The sequence below is a fragment of the Ipomoea nil genome, unplaced genomic scaffold (genome assembly GCF_001879475.1).
Source record: "Ipomoea nil cultivar Tokyo-kokei standard unplaced genomic scaffold, Asagao_1.1 scaffold2826, whole genome shotgun sequence".
NCBI lineage: Eukaryota > Viridiplantae > Streptophyta > Magnoliopsida > Solanales > Convolvulaceae > Ipomoea > Ipomoea nil.
In genome coordinates this window covers 4,293,042-4,315,082 of record NW_017619254.1, presented here as the reverse complement: position 1 = coordinate 4,315,082, position 22,041 = coordinate 4,293,042, and the positions used below count along the sequence as shown (strand labels likewise).

The 22,041-nt window shown below is 32.4% G+C and overlaps 1 protein-coding gene across 4 annotated transcripts; it reads left to right on the top strand.

Moving 5' to 3' along the window:
- Nucleotides 1-13,955: 13,955 nt before the first annotated feature.
- On the top strand, nucleotides 13,956-18,538 carry LOC109159227 (protein NRT1/ PTR FAMILY 3.1-like). Of its 4 annotated transcripts, XM_019307314.1 has the most exons (5): nucleotides 15,227-15,848; nucleotides 15,964-16,026; nucleotides 16,124-16,341; nucleotides 16,570-17,129; nucleotides 17,373-18,538. In XM_019307314.1, exons 3-5 carry the CDS (start codon nucleotides 16,171-16,173, stop codon nucleotides 18,334-18,336), a joined length of 1,695 nt encoding a protein of 564 aa, XP_019162859.1. In that variant the 5' UTR covers nucleotides 15,227-15,848; nucleotides 15,964-16,026; nucleotides 16,124-16,170; the 3' UTR covers nucleotides 18,337-18,538. The 4 variants fall into 4 exon arrangements, with proteins under 4 accessions (XP_019162857.1, XP_019162859.1, XP_019162858.1 ...); XM_019307312.1 differs by lacking the exons at nucleotides 15,227-15,848; nucleotides 15,964-16,026 and adding an exon at nucleotides 13,956-14,226; XM_019307313.1 differs by lacking the exon at nucleotides 15,227-15,848 and having other exon boundaries at nucleotides 15,901-16,026.
- Nucleotides 18,539-22,041: the final 3,503 nt, after the last annotated feature.

The following is a 22,041-nucleotide window of genomic DNA, read 5'->3' as shown; positions in this document are numbered from 1 at the left end:
GCTTAAGTACGTCATAGAATAAAGTAAAAATGATATGATGCCATTGAACTTATGTGACAAGGTAAAACATGAGTGTACAGTTGATGCTTGGCATGATAGCTCAATAGGTGTTTGATTTGTTAGCATTATATATTTTATGTTATATTTAGCTTGGCATGATACTCTTTACAGGTTCTGATTTGCTGGCAATTTTTTGAGTGTGATATAATTGATTTTATTGAAGTGTAGAGTGTAAAGCTGTTGTATCATGCAGCATTTGTAAAGAAAGAAGATGCACAAAATGACACTCTTTCTCCTATAACCAGAGTCTTTTTGTTAGTTGAACTAAGTGTATGTATTATCGGTGAGGACATAACTCGATTGGTTGACTAATCTAAATAAGTTAATAGTTTTGTTTCGCTGGCATTGTAGGATGCAAAGTTCGATTCTTATCAAGGGGTATGGATTGTAGGCATGGGTGTATCTGACTAATCTAAAGAAGCTAATAATAGTTTTGTTTCACTGACAGTTGCAGGATGCAGTGTCCGATTCTTACCGAGGGGTATGAAATTAACCTTGTTGTAGGCACTAGTGTAGTTTCAGGACAGTACAAAGACAATGAGGACTTTCGAAATTGGGGTACGATCCTGGAGGGTTTTCGGGATTCGGGTACGATTCTTTTTGTGTGTGTATATGTTATAGGTATGTGGAGATGGAGGAATGATGGGTGATGTGATATAAAGCTCACCCAAGTAGTGTGCAACCACCTAGTTCACACACTACAAACCTTGATAAGGATGAATATAATGCACCAGCACAGATCAAAACACTACATATCTTTCTACTTTTTCTTCTAGGATACACATGTTGGCTAGACATCCTTAGCAAAGCCAAGGGGGTGAGGGTGGGGGGGGGGGGGGGGGTGGAGTGGGTGTGGGGACTGCATTTGACTGGATTCCATATTGGGAAGGCTCACAGACCATTTAGCAGCAACTTGCATTATCACCCTTTGATCCTTGGGGTTGTGTGGGACATATAAAAATCTTTATATGTATATATAATCATATATATACATATGATTTTTGTACTCTTTCTCCTACACCAACCACGTATGTTTCCAGCATAGGTAAGCAGATATGTCAGCTAAATGTGCTACTTTTTGCCTAATCATCACCATCTGATATGGTTGTCAACCATTCTTCAAACTTATTTATTTATGTGCTTTTTAAAAATTTTAAATGGTTTGTAGTTTTGTGAAAATTATATAAGTTGATAGATAACTTAAAATATCACCGAGCTTTTGGGAAATATTCATGTTAGCATTATTGCGATGTATTTCATTGATACCCGTTGAGGTTGGATGGAATAGGTCGTGTGATGTTCCAAGTAGCTATAGTGTTAATTTGGTTCAAATTAAACGATGTATCGTTAAATTAGAACTATAATTAGAACCGTTGAGCTAGAATTGTTCAAGGTCACGATTATTCCCGAAGAATGAAAATAATATTGTTTCAGTTGTTCTGACTATTATTATTGTTTTTTTTTTTTTTTTTTTTTTTTTTTTTTTTTTTTTTTTTTTTTTTTTTTTTTTTTTTTTTGGGGTGAGGGGGTGGGGGAGTTTGAAATATCTAAAATCAAAATGCCTAACAAAAGATGTATTATTGGCAATATAATTATGAACATATTAGTAGGCACCTTTAAAGGGAATGATTATCTACTTATCCACCAAATAGAATTAGTTATTCCCATAATCCCATTCTTCTTGGGAGAAGGTATTTTTAAATATGAAAATATTAGCATTTATGATAATATTAAAGAATTAATATATTAAATAATAAGTTTAACGTAATAAATTTGAGTATTGTAGACGGTAGTTAAAAACTTTATTTTTCATATTTGTGCCCCACTTCAATTATTGTGAACAATGACTTTTCTTTGATGGCAATTTTTAGAAAACTTTATTTTAATCGCTAAACTATTGCATTTTACTGTTTTATCATTGAAAACTTGTTAGGAATTAATTTTTTTTAATAGATTTATAATTTTTTAAAACTGATTTATCTGATATAGTGACAACAATATAATGGTAGGTATTCACATGATAATATGACTAGATTAAAAATATCAGTCAATTATTATATAGTGTAATGACATCTCTATCATCATTCTAAATGGGTGATCACATGATCAAAAGGATAAAACGAATAAATATTACCTTATAAAGAATTATGAGTCTTTCAAATATTAAAAATATCAAATTTTTGTAATAAAGACTGGAACATACTATATATCGATCTTAATAATGACAATTTAAAGGCACTGATTTTTTATTTTTTATTATTATTTTTTTGTTTTTGTTTTTTTAAAATTTTGAAAACCTATGCATTATCAACAACTGGCCAGGTTTGGAATCTCTTTCATGCCAGAAACCTTTTCTTCTTTTCTAAAGGTTGAACCACAATCCTAAAGACTCCACACACTCCGACTCGACAGAACATCTTGAAAGATGTAAATCATAGTAACTCAATTGAACATGAATCAAAGAGGCTAGGCCTTTGCCAAAAGCCTTTTCTTTGGTAGATTGTTGGAGGTTTTCAACCTTAAACTATGGAAACAAAGATTATCAAAGACGATCGATTGATCTTTTGATCAGATCTTGTATTAGTATTAGCAAGTAATTGAATTTGTATTTAGTAAAAGGTGTTTATGTTCTCAGGACCGGATTTTAGGCTGTGCAAGCTGGGCTACCGCACAGGGCCCCCAATTTTAGAGGGGCCCCAAATTTTAGAGGTCCAATATTTAATATTTACCTAGCTTGTTTAGAATAAAAATTAAAAGTTTACAATTAATTTAAAAAGGTTCTATGAAGAGATGGTAAAAATATGTATATATTATATTTTAACTTGGAGGTCAAAGGTTCGAAACTCCCATATGTTACTTTTAAAAATTCAGATTTTGGAGGGCCTCAATTATTTACCAGAACAGGGCCACACAAACCTAAAATCCGGCCCTGTATGTTCTTAACATAGCTCATAGCACTGATTTGTTAGTAAGTCATAGGCTATGTTTGGCAAACATAACTGAAAAAGTAGCTGAAAGTAGAAAAGTTATAAGTTATTATAAGAAGAGTTGTTAAGTTAGCTGATTATACTTAAAAGTGTTTTAGTAAAATTAACTTTTTGATAAACTGATAAATGTAAAAAAACTAAAAATGATTTCTTCAAAAAATTTAAATAGGTTTGTTTACATATTAAAATTTAACATTTTGAAATGAAACTATTAACATAATCATGACCTAGCATCTCATAATGAAGTAGTAATATTGTTGCGAATCTTCTTCATCTCAATAGAGGTCTCACTTAAATTTTCGTTGATGGAGATATTACTACTTGAATCTTGAACTTCATCGCGCGGTCCGTAATTTGGATGCTGCTCAAGCATATTAAACATCAAGGGTGAATAAAATATAGGAGAAGAAAAAAGAGTTTTAGTTGGGAGGGGTAAAAAATATCATTTATTTAAAATAATAAGGATAAAGAGAAAAAAAATTTAAGAAGGTACTAGCTTATTTTTGAAATGCTACCTAAGGTAGTGTTTCAAAATAAACTCTTATTTTAAGCTACTAACTTATTTTGAAAACATTATCAGAATTATAAGCTATATATAAACTTTTAAATAAGCTCTGCCAAACAAAGCCATATGATTGATCAAGTTGTGGGCACGTAGTGATAGCATTAATAGGTTAGGTTATACGCTACGAGGAGTACAAGGTAGTATGTTACTTTTTTTTTTTTTTTTTAAAGAGAGTAGTATGTTACTTGTTAAGTTAAATAAAATAGGACGGTAGGAGTAATATATTAGGAATATTGGTATTATTAATTATATAATTATTGTTCTAAGTACAAGTCCTAATTATAATGAGTCCCGAAGGCTCTAATAAGGTCGAGAAATGTCCAAGGTTTTCAATATTAGTCCTCCAAGTAAGTTAAGAAAAGTGTAACATGTATTAGAGATTATATCGTCTAAAAAGACCGGTGAGCAAACATGCACGAACGACTTAAGTTGGTTGGCTTCCCCGTCTCTAGGGTTGGACAGGCTCCTAAAGAGGTTGGTAGACTTGTTTGTGGCAAATTATTGTATGGACCATGGTCCACACATTGTTATGTGGACCATAATAAAATGTACATTTTTAATATACTAAATGTACATTATTTTTGTACTGAATGTACATTATAAAATATAATGTAGACTCAGAACAAAAATAATGTACATCCCCTGAATATAATGTACATTATTTTTGTACTGAATGTACATTATTTTTGTACTAAATGTACATTATTTTACAGTAGACAAAATATGGTCCACACAACTTGTGTGGACCATGGTCCATACAATAATGATTGCTTGTTTGTTGCCTACTTGCCTTATACAGTCCATGCCTTTAATATGCGGCAAATTATGCCCTGGACACGGGCCCAAAACGACATCGTTTTTAAAAAAAAACGCGTCATTTAGTTAAAAAAAAAAAATTCGCGCGCGTTTTGTCGTTAACGGCGTTATTTTTTTTTTTTTTTTGATTATGAATGTACAGTTATGTCGTTATGAATGTACAGTTATACAATTATGAAATTATGAACATAGAGCTCTAACATTATGAACTTACAATTATGAACATATATAGTGATAAAATTATGACCATGGAGCTTTAAAATTGTGAATATAGAGCTTCGAAGATTATGAATGTACAGTTATAGAGTTATGAATCTACAGTTATGGAGTTATGAATCTACAGTTATGAGATTATGAATCTACAGTTATGGAATTATGAATGTACAGTTATTGATCGAATTATGAACAAAGAGCTCTAACATTATGAACTTACAATTATGAACATATAGTGATAAAATTATGAACATAGAGCTCTAAAATTGTGAACATAGAGCTTCGAAAATTATGAATGTACAATTATGGAGTTATGAATGTACAGTTATGACGTTATGAATGTACAGTTATAGAGTTATGAATGTACAGTTATAGAGTTATGAACGTACAGTTATGAAGTTATGAATGTATAGTTATTAACATATAGTAATAAAATTATGAACATATACTTTTATAATAAAGTGATCTGAAATTAAAAAAAAAAAAAAAAAAAAAAAAAAGGAGATAACAGTGCCTAACGGCACTGTTACCCGTGTCCAGCATGCTTGCTGGACACGGGTCCAAGGCATAACGATTGCTAATATGCTCATCAGGCTGGCACTAATGTATATGTATTTTTGAACTATCGATCTTGTGATTTATGCTCCATAAACACCCATTCATGGCCATATTACTATATATGATCTCGGTAAATAATATAAAAACATATCACGTACAATTTACTTTTCTCGTGCAATACAAAGAAGTTTCTATCTAGTTAGTGTTGGGTAGTGAATTTGTGGCTGCAACTAACGTACGTACGCCACTGTAGGCAAAGGCAGGCTGTCCCCCATACCCGCCTGCCTGCCCGTCACACCAAAGTGGTTCTGTGCGTCGCAGATTTAACCATATCTCATCATCCTCCATTATAATCTCCCATCCCCCCCCACTGAATAATACAAATTCATAAAACCAATAATTCATTCACAGATTGAGCCCGACTGAATGTCAGTTACCATCTTCACTCTTTCATCATGACATGCATTATATTTCTGAAAACATTAGTGTGAACCCTTTGAATAATATATACAGCCGCAAAGTAAAACGACAAAACTCCAATAAATGAATGAAAGATTAACTTAACGATGTTCATACTTACACATTTACAGACACTTATTTCCTAATCAGTCCAGAACATGAATTGAACATCGTACGTTGTACATATATATTAGCAAATAATGCAAGAATTGAAGCACCCAGAAAAGGAAACGGAAAAACTAAAAGGATTTCAGAAATTTGATTTTTTTTTTCTTTTTTTGTGTGGTGCAAAGGCTATTGATATGATATGATATTATAGGATTGGTCTTCAATTATATTCTCTTATGAAAATACACGTACGCATATATGCAGCATGTGGTGCTAAAAACATATATGATCCATGACTGTATAAAATGATGTCTGTGTCAACATTGTCGGTTTTCCCTCGCAAGTTTCTGCAGATTCCATGGATACATACATCACCTAGCTAAATAATATAATGCTATATATAGTTGTTTTTTGTACCTTTTACAACCAGCTATAATACAACACACATACATACATGCATATGATATGATTCCAGCAAATTAAAAGACGTTCAACTCCATCTCTTTAATTAACAACTTTGTACTACTATACGTCTAAGCAGGTGTTTTATATAGACTAATGATCATATGAGTCCATTCATTCCCATAAGTTTGTCTGGACAAATCTAATCCATAAAAATGTGAAAATCAATCACTTCAAATAAAAGATTTTTAAAATATTATTCCCTGTTTTTTTTTTTTTTTTTTGGACTCGTTGCAGTAGTGAGTAAGCTCATTCACATAATTGTACATTATTGCATACAGAATTTTCTGCGTTGTTGCACCTAAGGTTTTAAAATGGTTCACCTTAAATTTCACACAAATGACGCATCTTAAGCATACAAATCACGCACCTTCCACTGTTGGAAATTTTGAAATTTCCGACCACCTGAAAGTGATCTTAAATCAAGTCAAAAGCCTTGTTCCGACCACTTTTGGTATTTGCTAGAAAATATTTGAAGGGAAATGGAATTGAAATTCAATGGAAAATAAATTCCAAGAAAATAGATTACATTGTTTGGTTGGTGAAAAAGAAATTACTGGGAATATGAATTTCATTGTTTGGTTGAGTTTGGAATGGTAAGGAATAATGAATATAATGACAAATATATCCTTAGACAACAATAATATAATAATAATAATAATAATAATAATAATAATAATAATAATAATAATAATAATAATAATAATAATAATAATAATAAAAGTAATTAATAAAGAATGGTGAGGGTAAAATTGTCATATTAGTTTTCCATGGAAAACAAAATACCTAGGATGAACTAGGAATTGGGTTTCCTCATTCTTAAAAGGAAAACTTTTTCCAATGAAAAATGTTTTCCATCCAACCAAACAACATAAAATATCATTTTCCTTCACTTTTTATAGGAAAACATTTTCCATGGAAAATGTTTTCTATCCAACCAATTAAACACCCCCTTAAGAAGGAAACCCACACACCTTACGTTTTAATAACTATCCACATTAAGCACAAATCCAACGCACTTTAAGCACAAAACTCACGTACCTTAAGCACAAATGCACGCAACTTAAGCACTAAACTCACGCACCCTTAAGCACAAAACCCACGCACCTTAAGCACAAAACTCACGCACCTTAAATTTGACTTAGATGGAAAAATTACCAAATTGCCACCGCGTTTTTTTTTTTTTTTTAAAATTTTGGTAATCCTGGACGTTGATTTAAGAACGATCAATGGCTCAAATTTAACCGCACGGGAATTGAATTTTATATATATATATATATATATATATATATATATATATATATATATATATATATATATATATAACACTTACGATTTTAAAAGTAATGACCACAGTAAGACACAACATAGTGCTATGCAAGGCATAAAAAGATGCACTAGAACTCTGGAAAGGCAAAAATATGTACTCTTAGGTAGAAAAATATGAAAAAATTATTTAAAAGAGTAAATTTAATGCATGATCATCAACACAAATCATAAACGATCACATTATTCAAATAAAATTAGTAATTAGTGATTCATTCAAGATCAAATGCTCTTAAAAAACTAACTTATGTAAACAAAATTACCATAATGCCACCGCGTTTTATTTTATTTTATTTTATTTTATTTTTTTTATAAATATCTCCAATTTGGACCCTTGATTTGGAGCTCCATCTACGGATATAATTAAACTCTATTTTTCACCTAAGGCAATTGTTTCACATAATCTTTTATATATATATATATATATATATATATATATATATATATATATATATATATATAATCGCACTCAGGTGCGAATGCTTCGCCCAGGCGCGAAATAGGAATGAATTCTGTTCGTCCACGTGTCCAGATCTAATGGATGAGAAACACTGATTTTTAAAAAAAAATGCGGTGGCATTATCGTAAATAATTGAACATCGAAGTGCAAGTAAAATGTATTACAAGTGCATGTAAAATGTATTATAGGTGCAAGTAAAAATTTACACTGAGCATCAATACTTAGTTGCACCTATAGTTCTAAGTAGTTGCACTTATAGTTCTAAGTAGTTGCACATATAGTCATAAGTAGTTGCACCTAGGTGTATGAATGTTTGCGAGTGGTTTTTAGGGGTATTACTACCCGCTGAACTCAAATCAATGAATGTTAACAAGGCAAAATTACATGCACTTATAGGTGAAAGTAGGTGCACCTATAGTTATAAGTAGTTGCACCTATAGTTATAAATAGTTGCACATATAGTTATAAGCACACACAGGTGCATGAATGTTTGCGGAAAGTGAATGCTAACAAGGCAAAATTACATGCACTTATAGGTGAAAGTAGGTGCACCTATAGTTATAAGTAGTTGCACCTATAGTTATAAATAGTTGCACAGATAGTTAAAAGCACACACAGGTGCATGAATGTTTGCGGAAAGTGAATGCTAACAAGGCAAAATTACATGCACTTATAGGTGAAAGTAGGTGCACCTATAGTTATAAGTAGTTGCACTTATAGTTATAAATAGTTGCACATATACTTATAAGCACACCCAGGTACATGAATGTTTGCGGAAAGTGAATGCTAACAAGGCAAAATTACATGCACTTATAGGTGAAAGTAGGTGCACCTATAGTTATAAGTAGTTGCACCTATAGTTATAAATAGTTGCACAGATAGTTATAAGCACACACAGGTGCATGAATGTTTGCGGAAAGTGAATGCTAACAAGGCAAAATTACATGCACTTATAGGTGAAAGTAGGTGCACCTATAGTTATAAGTAGTTGCACCTATAGTTATAAATAGTTGCACATATACTTATAAGCACACCCAGGTACATGAATGTTTGCGGAAAGTGAATGCTAACAAGGCAAAATTACATGCACTTATAGGTGAAGGTGCACTTGTAAGTGATTTTACTTGCACTTCGATGTTCAATTATTTACGAAAATGTCACCGCGTTTTTTTTAAGTTATTAGATCTGGACACGTGTCACGCGCTGATTCGTTCGCATTTCCCTCCTGAGCACTTATTCGCACCTGAGTGCATCCCTATATATATATATATATATATATATAGTGATGTTCTTATGAAAACCAACCCCCATGAGTATATGAGAACCAATCTAGTGCATTAAAAAAAATATTTATGGATAAGATTAATTAGGGATTTAAAAACGCGCATGTGCATATGGAGCATGTGTGCATGTTAAGCATGTTTTGTGTACAACATAAGAACATGCGTAATATGCACACATCATAATAATGCTCCATATGCTGATATGCACACTGCACACATGCATTTTAAATTTCTCATTTAGTTTCTTCCATAGGTCTATCTTTAAATCCGTAGGCGCTAGGCGCTGGTCGTCCGCCTAGCGTACAACCATAATCAGTGGTTTAGGTGGCTGGTCGGCTGCCTAGGCGCTGACCGTCTAAGTCACCTAATCAGCCGATTAACTATTATTCCCTTCTTTTTTAAATGTGTTATTTCTCACAAAACCACATCGTTTTGAGCGAAATAAAACTAAATTGTTCAAACTCTAGATGCTTTTTAAGTTAATATTTAATATTTTAGTATTTACTATTAAAGTATTAAATAGTTTATAATTATCAAGTTTTAAAAAATTACAAAAATTTAAACAATTTTTTAAAAATAAAAAATACACGGACGCCTAGGCACCGATTAATCCTCCTATGCGGTAGAGGTGGCCAAAGTCCGGGCTTAGACCCGGGCTTTTCTTGGGCCGATTCAAGGCTAGGCCCAAGATTTTATGATTTATTTCTTTTTATATATAAAATAATTATAATTCGTTTATTTGAAATAATATTTTTTTATTACATAGGAAGGGGACAATCAGATACCAGTGAACCATTCATTTCAAAATTAAAACTTAATAATATTTTTTACTACTCTCAGTTGGCTTAAAGGATTGAATCGTTGGAATGTGGATGTGGAGTCTGATTCACAACTCACTGTTAACGCTCTATCTTCTGAATTCTTTCATTCGTCTTTTGGGTTAATTTTAGATGACATAAAGGCAATTGCATCTCAGATTACCGATGTAATTTTTAGTTTTACTAAGCGATCTGCGAATCGTGCAGCCCACATGCTGTTGCAAGGCATGCCGTTTCTATGTCAGATTGCAAGGAGTGGATTGGTTGCCCTCCTCCTTTTCTTGTTGATGTTCTATCTACTGATTTAATAAATTAAGTTGGTTCCTTTTAAAAAAAAAATATTTTCTACTAACTTAAAATGTTTTTTTTTTTTTTTTTTTTTTTTTTTTTTTTTTTTTTTTTACTTTTAACTAAAATGTTTTTTAAAATCATGTTATTTCATGTTTGTGCTCACAATATTTTAACCTCTCTCTCTCACTCTCACTCTCACTCTCTCTCTCTCTCTCTATATATATATATATATATATATATATATATATATATATATATATATTGTTTCTATTGTATTTAAATCATTTAGCACATTTTCTAACCAGTTTAACATAATCACTCAAACTTTGAAGTCCTTGAACACATAAAATTAGAATATGAATACAATATATAATATGCAATAATTGACAATTAACAGGTAAATGTAAGGTTCAAGTAAAAAAAAAAAAAAATCTATAGATATAGTATTGAAAGAAACATTATCTAAAAAATTGAAAACACTTTATTTTTTAATTCAAACTCATATGGGGAAGGTCCGGGCCTAGGCCGTGCTTGGGCTGGTTAGGGCCCTGAACTCGATCCTGGGTCGGTTTTGAGATGGGCACCGGGCTTGTTTGTAATAAGACATGGACCAGCCCTATACAAGTCGGTCCCAATCCAGGCTAGGCCTGATGAAGCCCATGCTCGATTTTTTTTTTTTTTTCCGGGTTGATTCATGACTGGTTCAATCCTGAATCGGCTCGTGGCCACCTCTATTGTGCGGACATATCGCGACCATTGGATGAGCACAGATCAACCGTTGGTAATTTCAATAATGGACTGGTGCGCCTGCATGGGTAACTCAACTGGTTATAGAGGTGAAAGTTTGGAAGAATGAACAGGGATCGAGTCTCACCAGCGGCAGTGTGGGAGCAACCTCTCAAAGTGAGGGGGCTCCTTGTGCACAGTAAGCAAAGGTCTAACCTCCATGGTTCATGTTACCATGATTTACATCCTCCCAGATGCTTTGTCGGGTTGGGGTTCAACCTTTTGGAAAAATAATATACTGGTGCATTTGGATATGCTTGGTGGTGTTTTGAGTCCAATGCACCACCAAGAATTCCCGTGTGCACCACAGAACAATGTTCAGTTGAGTTACCATGATTTACATCATCCCAGATGCTTTGTCGGGTTGGGGTTCAACCTTTTGGAAAAATAATATACTGGTGCATTTGGATATGCTTGGTGGTGCTTTGAGTCCAATGCACCATCAAGAATTCCTGTGTGCACCACAGAACAACTCTAAGTGCACCACAGATCAACCCTTAGTGCACCACTCAACGAGGGTGTCAAACCTCCGTTGGTCATGGGGCATATCAACGGGTTCAGTAGACCCGTTGGTCCAACTTAATGGTACTACTCAACGGGTCTATTGAACTCACTACATTTTTTTTTCCAGCCACTTGATGGTGCACCACAAAGAAATGCCCAGTACACCACATACAACACTTAGTGCATCACAAAAATATACATATTGTACAAAATTATAAAAATGTCACTACTGCACTTTTGCCATTTTCATTGATTTTCAATCACTTAGTAGTGCATCACAAACCATCACTTAGTGCACCACAAAAATATATATAGTACACAAAATTACAAAAATGTCATCGCATTTCTTCCTTTTCATCCATTTTCAACCATTGATTTGAGGTCATCCATTGTTCCAAAATGAACGCATGGGAGAAGGCCGCCACATCAAATCATATATATATATATATATATATATATATATATATATATATATATATATATCAACTGTAGTCTACGTTAATCAAAGTCTGATCTAACAGAGATTTTGTGTTAACAACTGTACTCTACGTTAATCAAAGTCTGATCTAACAGAGATTTTGTGTTAGCTTAACCTTTCTGCAGGGTTCAAGCTTATAGTGATGCACTTCAACTCATAATAATTGAAACCCCTTAGGAATGTCCGAAACCAACGGTCAAAAGATAAAGACTCTTTACAATAAAATCATGAGTTATATACATATCTAAAATCTAAAAACATAATAATTGTCAACACAAGTTATGTCCTTGATTTTTGTCCCCTTTTTATATGCTAATAAATATATACATTTTGCTTTAATTGTTGTACATTCATTTGCATTGGACAAAATCACCCTTACACCGTTATAATACCGTTAGTTTTTAATATATCTACCAATCTCACCATACACCTACATCTATCATATCTTTTTCCTATTTTTAATTATCATTTTATTAAAATTATCATATAACAATTAATTTAATTATAAATTATATTTTAATTAAATATTTATATGAATGTTAAATTATATATGTGTATCATATATATATATATATATATATATATATATATATATATATATATATATATATATATATAATGTATATTATTTGTGGTATCCATATCAATATATCATATATATGAGTGTTAGCTTAGTATTATTTGTAAATTATTATTATATAAAAATATAATTTATTTTTTTTTTTGTTTTGATCACTATATTATTCAAATATATGATAATTCAAAAGTATCATCACTTTAAGAAATTGCAAAATTTAATTTTAACTAATTTTTTAAATTTTGTTACTTACAAATATTTTAATATTGGGCATAAGTTTTCGCGCATTGCGCTTACAAAATGCTAGTACATAGATATAAGAGTGTTTGGTAAATATCTGTTAACTGATTGGTTAATAAGTTTGACTACTTGATAGCATTAGTTGATTGTAGAAAGATGTTTAGTAAATTAACTGTTAGTTGATAGCTGATTACATGCAAAATAACTTTTTAAAAAATTGATCAAAAGAGCTGTTTTGAAAAACTTTTTAAATTTTAGCCTTTTAAAGCAATAAGCTATTACAAAAAGCTGATTAATCAAACACTCATATTGGTTATTTAACTAAATCAAACTAATAGTGGTCAAATAAGTCAAAATTGACCGATAAGCTAACTATGTTTACCAAACAGGGCGATGTCTCGAGAGGGATGGTCGATCGAGTGAGTGTACCATGATTCTCGTGTATATATATATATATATATATATATATATATATATATATATATATAGTTTAGATAGTATGGGAACAAGAAATTAAAACATGAAATACAAGAGAATGTAATGTGAGGTTAAATATAGTTAGTTAGTATTGGTGCATAAATGACCTTTAAAAGTTTTAGAAAAGTTTGTCTTAGCACCAAATGTATTTTAAATATAATGAAAAAACACTTAAAAGTTTATGTACATCGGCATGGGGAGTATTTTTTGAGTGTGATATGATGTGCATGCCCCTTTTCTTGACCTAATCCATTAATATATGTTATATATGATTGATTATAGTTGGTTATTATATTGCCCTTTGGTGGATAATATAAAGCTAGAGAGTAATTACAAAAACAATAATGTACTCATATATATATATATAAACTGATCATATATGTATGTGTAGCTAGGAAACAAAACAACATGGACAAGCATCACATGCATGACATAACATTTGAACATTGAAATTAATGTATATATATAGTCCCAACACACCAGTCTTTATAGCTCAGTGTTCAATTCCTGCACATACAGCTTCTGCAATTACAAAACAAATCTATATATATTCTCCCTTTCTCTCTCTCTCTCTCTCTCTTTCTCTCTCTCTCTCTGCATATATATATTTCCTGCTGCAGGCAGGCCAAACATGGATGGTGCAGACATGAAGGTGGAGGACAAAGCTCTTAAAAATGGAGAAGAAGAGGAGAAGAAAACAAGTAGCAGTGGCAGGAAGAGGAAGCTTGGTGGCATTAGAACAATGCCATTTATCCTTGGTATGTGTAGTAACTTCACATGCACTCTCCCTCTCACCTTCAATTATATTCTTCCATAATTTCACTGCTTCAATTCAATGAATTCAAGTTGAATTGATTATATATGTTTATGATGATATATAGTTGTTGTGATCCAAATAAGATTCCCTCAATCTAGTTTCTCGCTCCTTTTAATTCATCAATGCCATAAATGTTTTTTCAACCGCCTCGCATTGTATTAATGCATATATTTAATGAAACACATAAATATCGATATATAATTTTTTAATCACTTTAATTTTAAAATGACTTCCAGATTATTATTATTATATTCTTAACTAGGAATCATTGATATATGATGCAGATTTTACTGCGTTTATTGATTCAGAAATTATTTTCAAAGTTCAGTGTGGAGGCCGGTCTGAATCTGATATATGGAAAAATATTGTATTATTTAAATCATAAAGTGTATAAATAACTTGGCAGTAGTATATATTAAAAAAAAAAAAAAAAAACAAAACTTAGGCAGTAAAACACACAACAGATAATATAAAATATTGAAAAAAAAAACAAACTTGGCAGTAATGCAATTGTACAAATGTTTTGAACCTAAATTACTATTGAAAAAAATAAATAAAGATGCTCTTATACGTTATTTTATTTATTTTAACAATAGACTATATGAAGAGACGAAATTAAAATCATGTGATAATCAAGTTAATTATAAGATTAATTTAATTAAATTTGCACCCTTTAATTTAATTAAATATATTTATATGAGCTGTGTTAATTCAATCAACATGCCAATAATTAAAGATTTTTTTTTAAACCTTCATCCGTTAAAGTTAACTTTATCACATTTTTATATGTCTTATTTACTACTCCGTATTTATTAATCAAATTATTGTTTCTTCTTAGCTAATTTTCTTTAGTAATATTTTAAAATTATTTTTAAATTTATATTTTTATATTTAATTATAGTTTTAATATAATTTTTAAATATATAAGATAATTAATTTAAATTAAAAAAATAAAATTAAAAATAATTTTAATTCAGCCTGGAATCACATATAAAATGAGACGATTGGAATATTAATTTCAAATATACTGAATTTAACTATCCGTCGGCGGTGGCAATCATAATGGCTACCCGTTTTCTGTTGAAATTCCCGCCCAAACACAAAAGAAAGAAACGCGATACTGATCACGGCGAAGAGAAGGAAAACCCGCCGGCCGCCGGCCGGGAGGGAAAATCTTGGCCCAGAAGGGATAGCGATGCTCATGGGGTAGTTGATTTGTAGGGGATGGGATGTGTTTGATAAAATTCCCAGCAGAGTTTCTTCTTCACTGGCTGGAAATCTACCGAAAATTCCATCTCTTAATGATACGATAACTGGAAAAGCAGTTGTTTCGTTGGGAGCTTTGAAATGGCAGTGTATATTTTGGTGGGTTTTGCTATTCTTGACCTGAACGAGCAGATGGCTCTTGATTAAATTGTCTATTAATTCTTTCTTCTAAATATAGTGCTTGAGTGCTTAATTAGATCATAAGTTGAAGGCTTATGTGATGGTTCACCAGATCATAAAGAAAAAGATAATGATATGATTACAAACCATGCCCGTGCTCTTCATACTGCTTCAATGGTATAGTGTATGTTGCATTGCTCTTGTTTCTTTAACTGATTAGTAGCATTCTGAATCTCAAAATTTAGTGTTTCTGATCTTTGGCAGTCTTCATGTTTTGCCTTCGTTATCTCAGAAGGATTTATTTCTGAGTAAATGATGAAAAGATAAAGAGACCAGAGAATTAGATATGGCTTTAGTATGTTTTAATGTTTGGCATAACTTTCTGTATTAGTTATAAGTATAGGAACTGATGCCAGATTATGATTTAACGATTCCTTTCTGTGTTTTGACAGCTAATGAAATATGCGATAGATTTGCGGCTGTTGGTTTTCATGCCAACATGATAACATACCTGACAGAGGTGCTAAATTTGCCTCTTGTTAAGGCATCTAATACCCTTACCAACTTTGGTGGAACCTCCAATTTCATGCCGCTTGTTGGTGCTCTAATTGCTGATTCTTTTGCTGGCCGATTTTGGACTATCATTGTTGGATCTATCATTTATGTGTTGGTATCTCTCTCTCTCTCTCTTGCAGTGTATATGAGTTCCCATCTTTCTTACAGAAGCATACTTATTGGATGATAAACAGTATACTTCAAGTGACAACATTAGCTATGCATCTGGCTCATGAACTATAGACAAAGATCTAACTAGATAATTTAGTCCAAAAACGCAAAATATGCAATTTGTTATCTTTTTTATATATTTGGAGCTTGATCTACCATATGCATGTTACAGGGAATGGTAAGTATCACTACCTCGGCAATCATGCCACAGCTCCGTCCTCCACCATGCCCCACCAAGAAGAACTGCACGGAAGCTTCAAACCTGCAGCTCTGGGTTCTCTATATCTGTCTACTCCTGACATCTATTGGTTCGGGAGGCATTCGGCCTTGTGTTATTACTTTTGCTGCTGATCAGATTGACATGACAAAGGCAAAAGTAGAGGGTCGTAAATGGAACTTCTATAATTGGTATTATTTCTGCATGGGATTGGCCACATTAACCTCTCTGACGGTTATTGTTTATATCCAAGATAATGTCAGTTGGGCTTGGGGTCTAGGAATTCCAACCATTGCTATGGGGTTATCAGTTGTTGCTTTTGTTTTAGGATCCCCTCTTTACAGAAAAGTAAAACCTGGAGGAAGTCCATTGATAAGATTGGCACAGGTAATTGTTGCATCTGTGAAGAAGAGGAATGTTGCCATACCTGCTGATTCTAGTCACCTATATGAAAATAAAGAACTCGATGCTGCAATCTCATCCAATGGGAGGCTTCTGCATACTGATCAGTTCAAGTAAGATACATTATTAAAAGTTAAATTCTATAATCAATATAGTTTGTGTGGCTATAAATGTGAATCAAACTAAAAGCCCAGCTGCTTAATAAATAAAAGGTTAATCTTGAATTCTTGATGTTACATTTATCTAGCTACACGCTTGAAAACACTAAGCTTTAGAAAAGAAGAAGAAAGACCATTAATTTGCAGAGAGGACCATTTAACTTACTTGGATATACTTTGTGGTGCTGATGTTTCAAGGTTTATTGACCGAGCAGCTGTGGTTGATGATTCTGACATGAGAGAATCTAACCAGCCAAAGCTGTGGAGGCTTGCTACAGTGCATAGAGTGGAGGAACTGAAGTGCATTCTCAGGATGGTACCTGTTTGGGCCGCGGGAATATTGCTCATCACTTCATATTCACATGTTGGCAGCTTTACTATCCAACAAGCACGCAGTATGGATCGTCACCTGTCCCAATCCCATTCCTTCCAAATTCCTCCAGCCACCATGTCTGTCTTTACTGTCTTGACTGTGCTTATTGGCCTCGCTCTCTATGAGCGTGTTTTTGTACCTTTTATTCGCAGATTCACTGGAAATCCTGCAGGCATTACATGCCTACAGAGAATGGGTATAGGGTTTGCAGTTAACATCCTTGCCACCATTGTGTCAGCTCTCATTGAGATCAAGCGAAAAGCAGTTGCTGAACGTTATAACCTACTTGATGAACCCGCTGCCATCATACCTATTAGTGTGTTCTGGTTAATTCCCCAGTATTGCCTCCATGGAATAGCTGAAGTTTTCATGTCAGTTGGGCACCTTGAGTTTCTCATTGAGCAATCCCCAGAAAGCATGAGAAGCACTGCAGCTGCGCTGAACTCATTAACTTCTTCAATCGGAAGTTACATGGGCACCCTTGTGGTATCTTTAGTGCACAGCTATACCGGCAGGGGCCAAGAAGGGAACTGGCTACCAGACCGGAATCTGAATAGGGGAAAGTTGGAAAACTACTACTGGCTCATAACAGGTATACAGGCACTAAATCTCGTGTACTATGTCACGTGTGCCCGGTTTTATAGATACAAACCTGTGGAAGAAGTTACTGCCAGTGAGGAAAGCGACGTGGAGTTAGCAAAGGATAAAATTCCATTGGATTCAGTAAAGGGAGCTACAGGTGATGACAAAGTAGTAGAACTATCAAGAAATGGTAAATATTCTATGTAATAATGTATCCATTTGCAGCAATGTAATAGCTAGCAGTAACATAGTCATCAATCAGATGATATTATCTAATAGAACAGAATAGCAGCTTTTGTATACATTTCCAATTAGTTGTTGGAAGTTGCTTAAAGCCATAGCTGCTACATGATTATGACTATTATAGTATTATTATGGAGTAATAGAATGATAATCTTCTCCTTTTATATATCTCCAGTTTTATTGACCTCAGCTTTGTTATAACAGAGGCAATTGGATTCTTTCTGGTTCCTTTAATATGTTATGTTTCACTTCTGATAGGGATGATAATAGGCAGGCAAGATTATGCTTGTGTTCCTATTATATTCATAATAAATCCTTGTCTTTGTTCTTTGAGGCAAATTATTGTGGACCATGGTCCACATAGCTATGTGAACCATAAATGCAATATACATTTTTAATATACTAAAACTACATTATTTGTATACTGAATATACATTATTTGATAATATATAAAAGATCATGTACTTTCAAATAATATATTTTATATATACAAATAACATACTTTTAATATATTAAAAATGTATTTTTTATTTATGGGTCACACAAATTTGTGGACCCTGACCTATGGAATAATGATTGTTAATAGCCCCTGGTGGGCGGTGGCACTTAGCAACTTGTATCACTTTGTAATAGCCCAATTTAGGCATGTATTTTGGCCCAGTAGCCTAATATTTATTTTGTGGGTCAAAAGGACCCATATGTCCATTATTTTACCCATTTGTGCTCATTATTTGATTTACTCCGAGTATCAGCAATTATTATATGGTGCACCAAAACGCATAATTTATTGTGCGCTTTAAAATTTTTTTGTTTCATATGTATATAATTGTAGAGTATAATATACATAAACTTCTAACACAATACACATAATTTTAACATAATACATATAAACTCTTAACATAATACACATAAACTCTTAACATAATATGCATAAACTCTTAATGTGCACAATGTATTGTGCAAATTATAATTTGTCGAGTACCCGTTTATGATAAGTCTAGTTTAATAAAACCCTTAGTAAATTACAATCAAGAAAAACTAAAAACAATGAAAACGTTTTCAAAAAAAAAAAAAAAATGAAAACAAACCAAGCACAACTAGAGCACAAAAGTTTGTAATTAAGACATAACTCATCCAGTAATATCCCAAATGCATCCAAACAAAGTTGTTGCCTAAGACTATCTCCAAAGGTAGCAACACAAAAAATGGCAAATTTCGTCTTCAATGCATATGGTAAAATGGCAAATTTTTGCCGATCTTGAATAGTGTTGTGCCAAATATGACGTAACACTGCTCATCGACACTATTTTTTTTTCTAAAAAAAAAAATTATATTATTGTTTTGCTCATGTTTGTTTGTGTTAATTCATTTTGTATTATTTATTTTATTTTAATGAATTTATGTATTTTGTTAAAATACTTATATATAAATTTTATATTATTAAACATAAATTATATCATTTGAAAGATCTTAAGACAATTAAAATAAGATTAATATTAAATATGAATTAATTAAAAATTAAACTACATAAAATATAATTTAACAAAATTAAAATGATTACATCTAAAATTAAATTGTACTAAAATATTATTATTTACTCCACAAATTATATTTTATATTAAATTAATTAAATTTGAACTAATAAACTTTTAAATTTTGAGAAATCAAATTATTTTAGTATAGAATAATATTTGGTGTAAAAATTTGATGTGACATTTAGTGTAGATTTTTGGTATTTTGATGTAATTGGGTTGGTGATGATCTAATACACTCCAAAGGTTGAATCAACACTCTGTTGTTCTAGTTACCCAATTAACTTAACGTAGTCAAAAGATTAGCACATTTATTGTCCTCTCTTAAAGTATGAAAAATCATCAACCCTAACTTAACCTGAATTCATCAATATCTTATTGATAGGGATAATTTTCCAACCATATTGTAGTCTACATTTGACCGGTATGGAGGCCAATATTTCAACTGAGCCTGGTCTGATCAAGACCGACCCAAGCGCGTGTCTCCCCGGTTTGGATCCCAGACCGAGAGGGTGCCGCTAACCGATTGGAGATCAGTACTGATCTGATTTCCTCGATCACTTTAGGTTGGGACTGAGCATCTAACCTTCGGTACTTGGAGCACCAGCTGAGCACAACGATAGCGGACCCTATAGCGATAGGAATCTTCAAACACGTGGACGGATCAATATGGACCACCGGCCTCACCCTTTGCATGTGTTTCACGTGCCGTGCATGCCGAGAAATTGATAAGTTGTTCCTTGATACTCTCTATAAATACCACATTAATTAAATGCGGTATAGAAGGACTTTTAGCAATTTTTAAACCTTACCTTAAATCCTAGAACCTCTAACCCACTATCACGTAACTCGAGTTCAAGATTTTAAACCAACAAACAGATTAAGAAAAGGGCTGAAATCGAACCCGATCGTAGACTTTACGAATTAATAGTATCCATTGTATTTACTACATCAGTTACAATCATTTCTTTAGAAGAGGGGAATCATTCTTCTCTTTAATAATTCCCACCATTTTTAATTTGTTGAAGAACCCATATAAACTACTGCTTTTGAGACCATTTTTCTCGTACTATATACATGGCAATTTATATCCTACACCACGGCGCGCGTTGCACTATGCGCCCAGATGCAAAACGACGTCGTTTTAATTTTTTTTTTTTTTTTAATTTCCCGCCCCAGTGAATAACAGTAGTTTTTTCTTTAAAAAAAAATCCGCTGTTCAAGAATGTACATAATGTTATACTAGAATACACATAATTGTATACATGAATGTACATAATTATATAACAAAATATACATACTCTTTTTAAAAGATAATACACATAATCTAACATAATACATAATAAACATAAACTTTTAACATAATACACATCAACTATTAACATAATACACACAAATTCTCTGATTCGGATGTACATAATTGTATAAAAAGAATGTACATAATTGTATAAAAAATGTACATAACTGTATGAACCAATACACATAACTGTATGAACAAATACACATAACTGTGTGAACAAATACACATAATCCCAGCAACTTTCTACCGCGCCTCCCAAAATGACGTCGTTTTGGGAGACGCGCGGCGCACAATGCTATGTGTGCCGTGGTGTAGGGTATAACGATTGTATATACATTACCCAAATATCTGACCCTCCTTACTACCTCATAATTAAGCCGAAAATTGTCAAAAGTCCCACCTTTCCTAAAATTCTCAAATTACACCTTCCTAAATAATGTACTACATTAACATGTGTTATTTGGTGAGTCCCATGTTTATAAAGAAATTTACTAAATTATTTTGAAAATCTCAAATCACATTTCCCTAAATAATATCGTATACTAACATGTGGTGTTATTTGGTGGTTTCTATTGTGTTTCACTTTTCGTAAGTGATACGGTAGTAAGCTTAACTTTGGGTAAAATAAAATAAAAATATCACTTTTGGAGTTCTACCGACTTGGGATATGCCATTTTCTTTTGCTTGTAAGAGAAGGATATATTATGTTAATGAAATGAATGGTGATGACATAATACGATCAGTTGCTATCGATATGTACATTTGAAAGCTACTTTAAAGTTTCGTGATCTCTCCTCTCATTACAATTCTTAATGTAAACTACTACATGTGTTACAT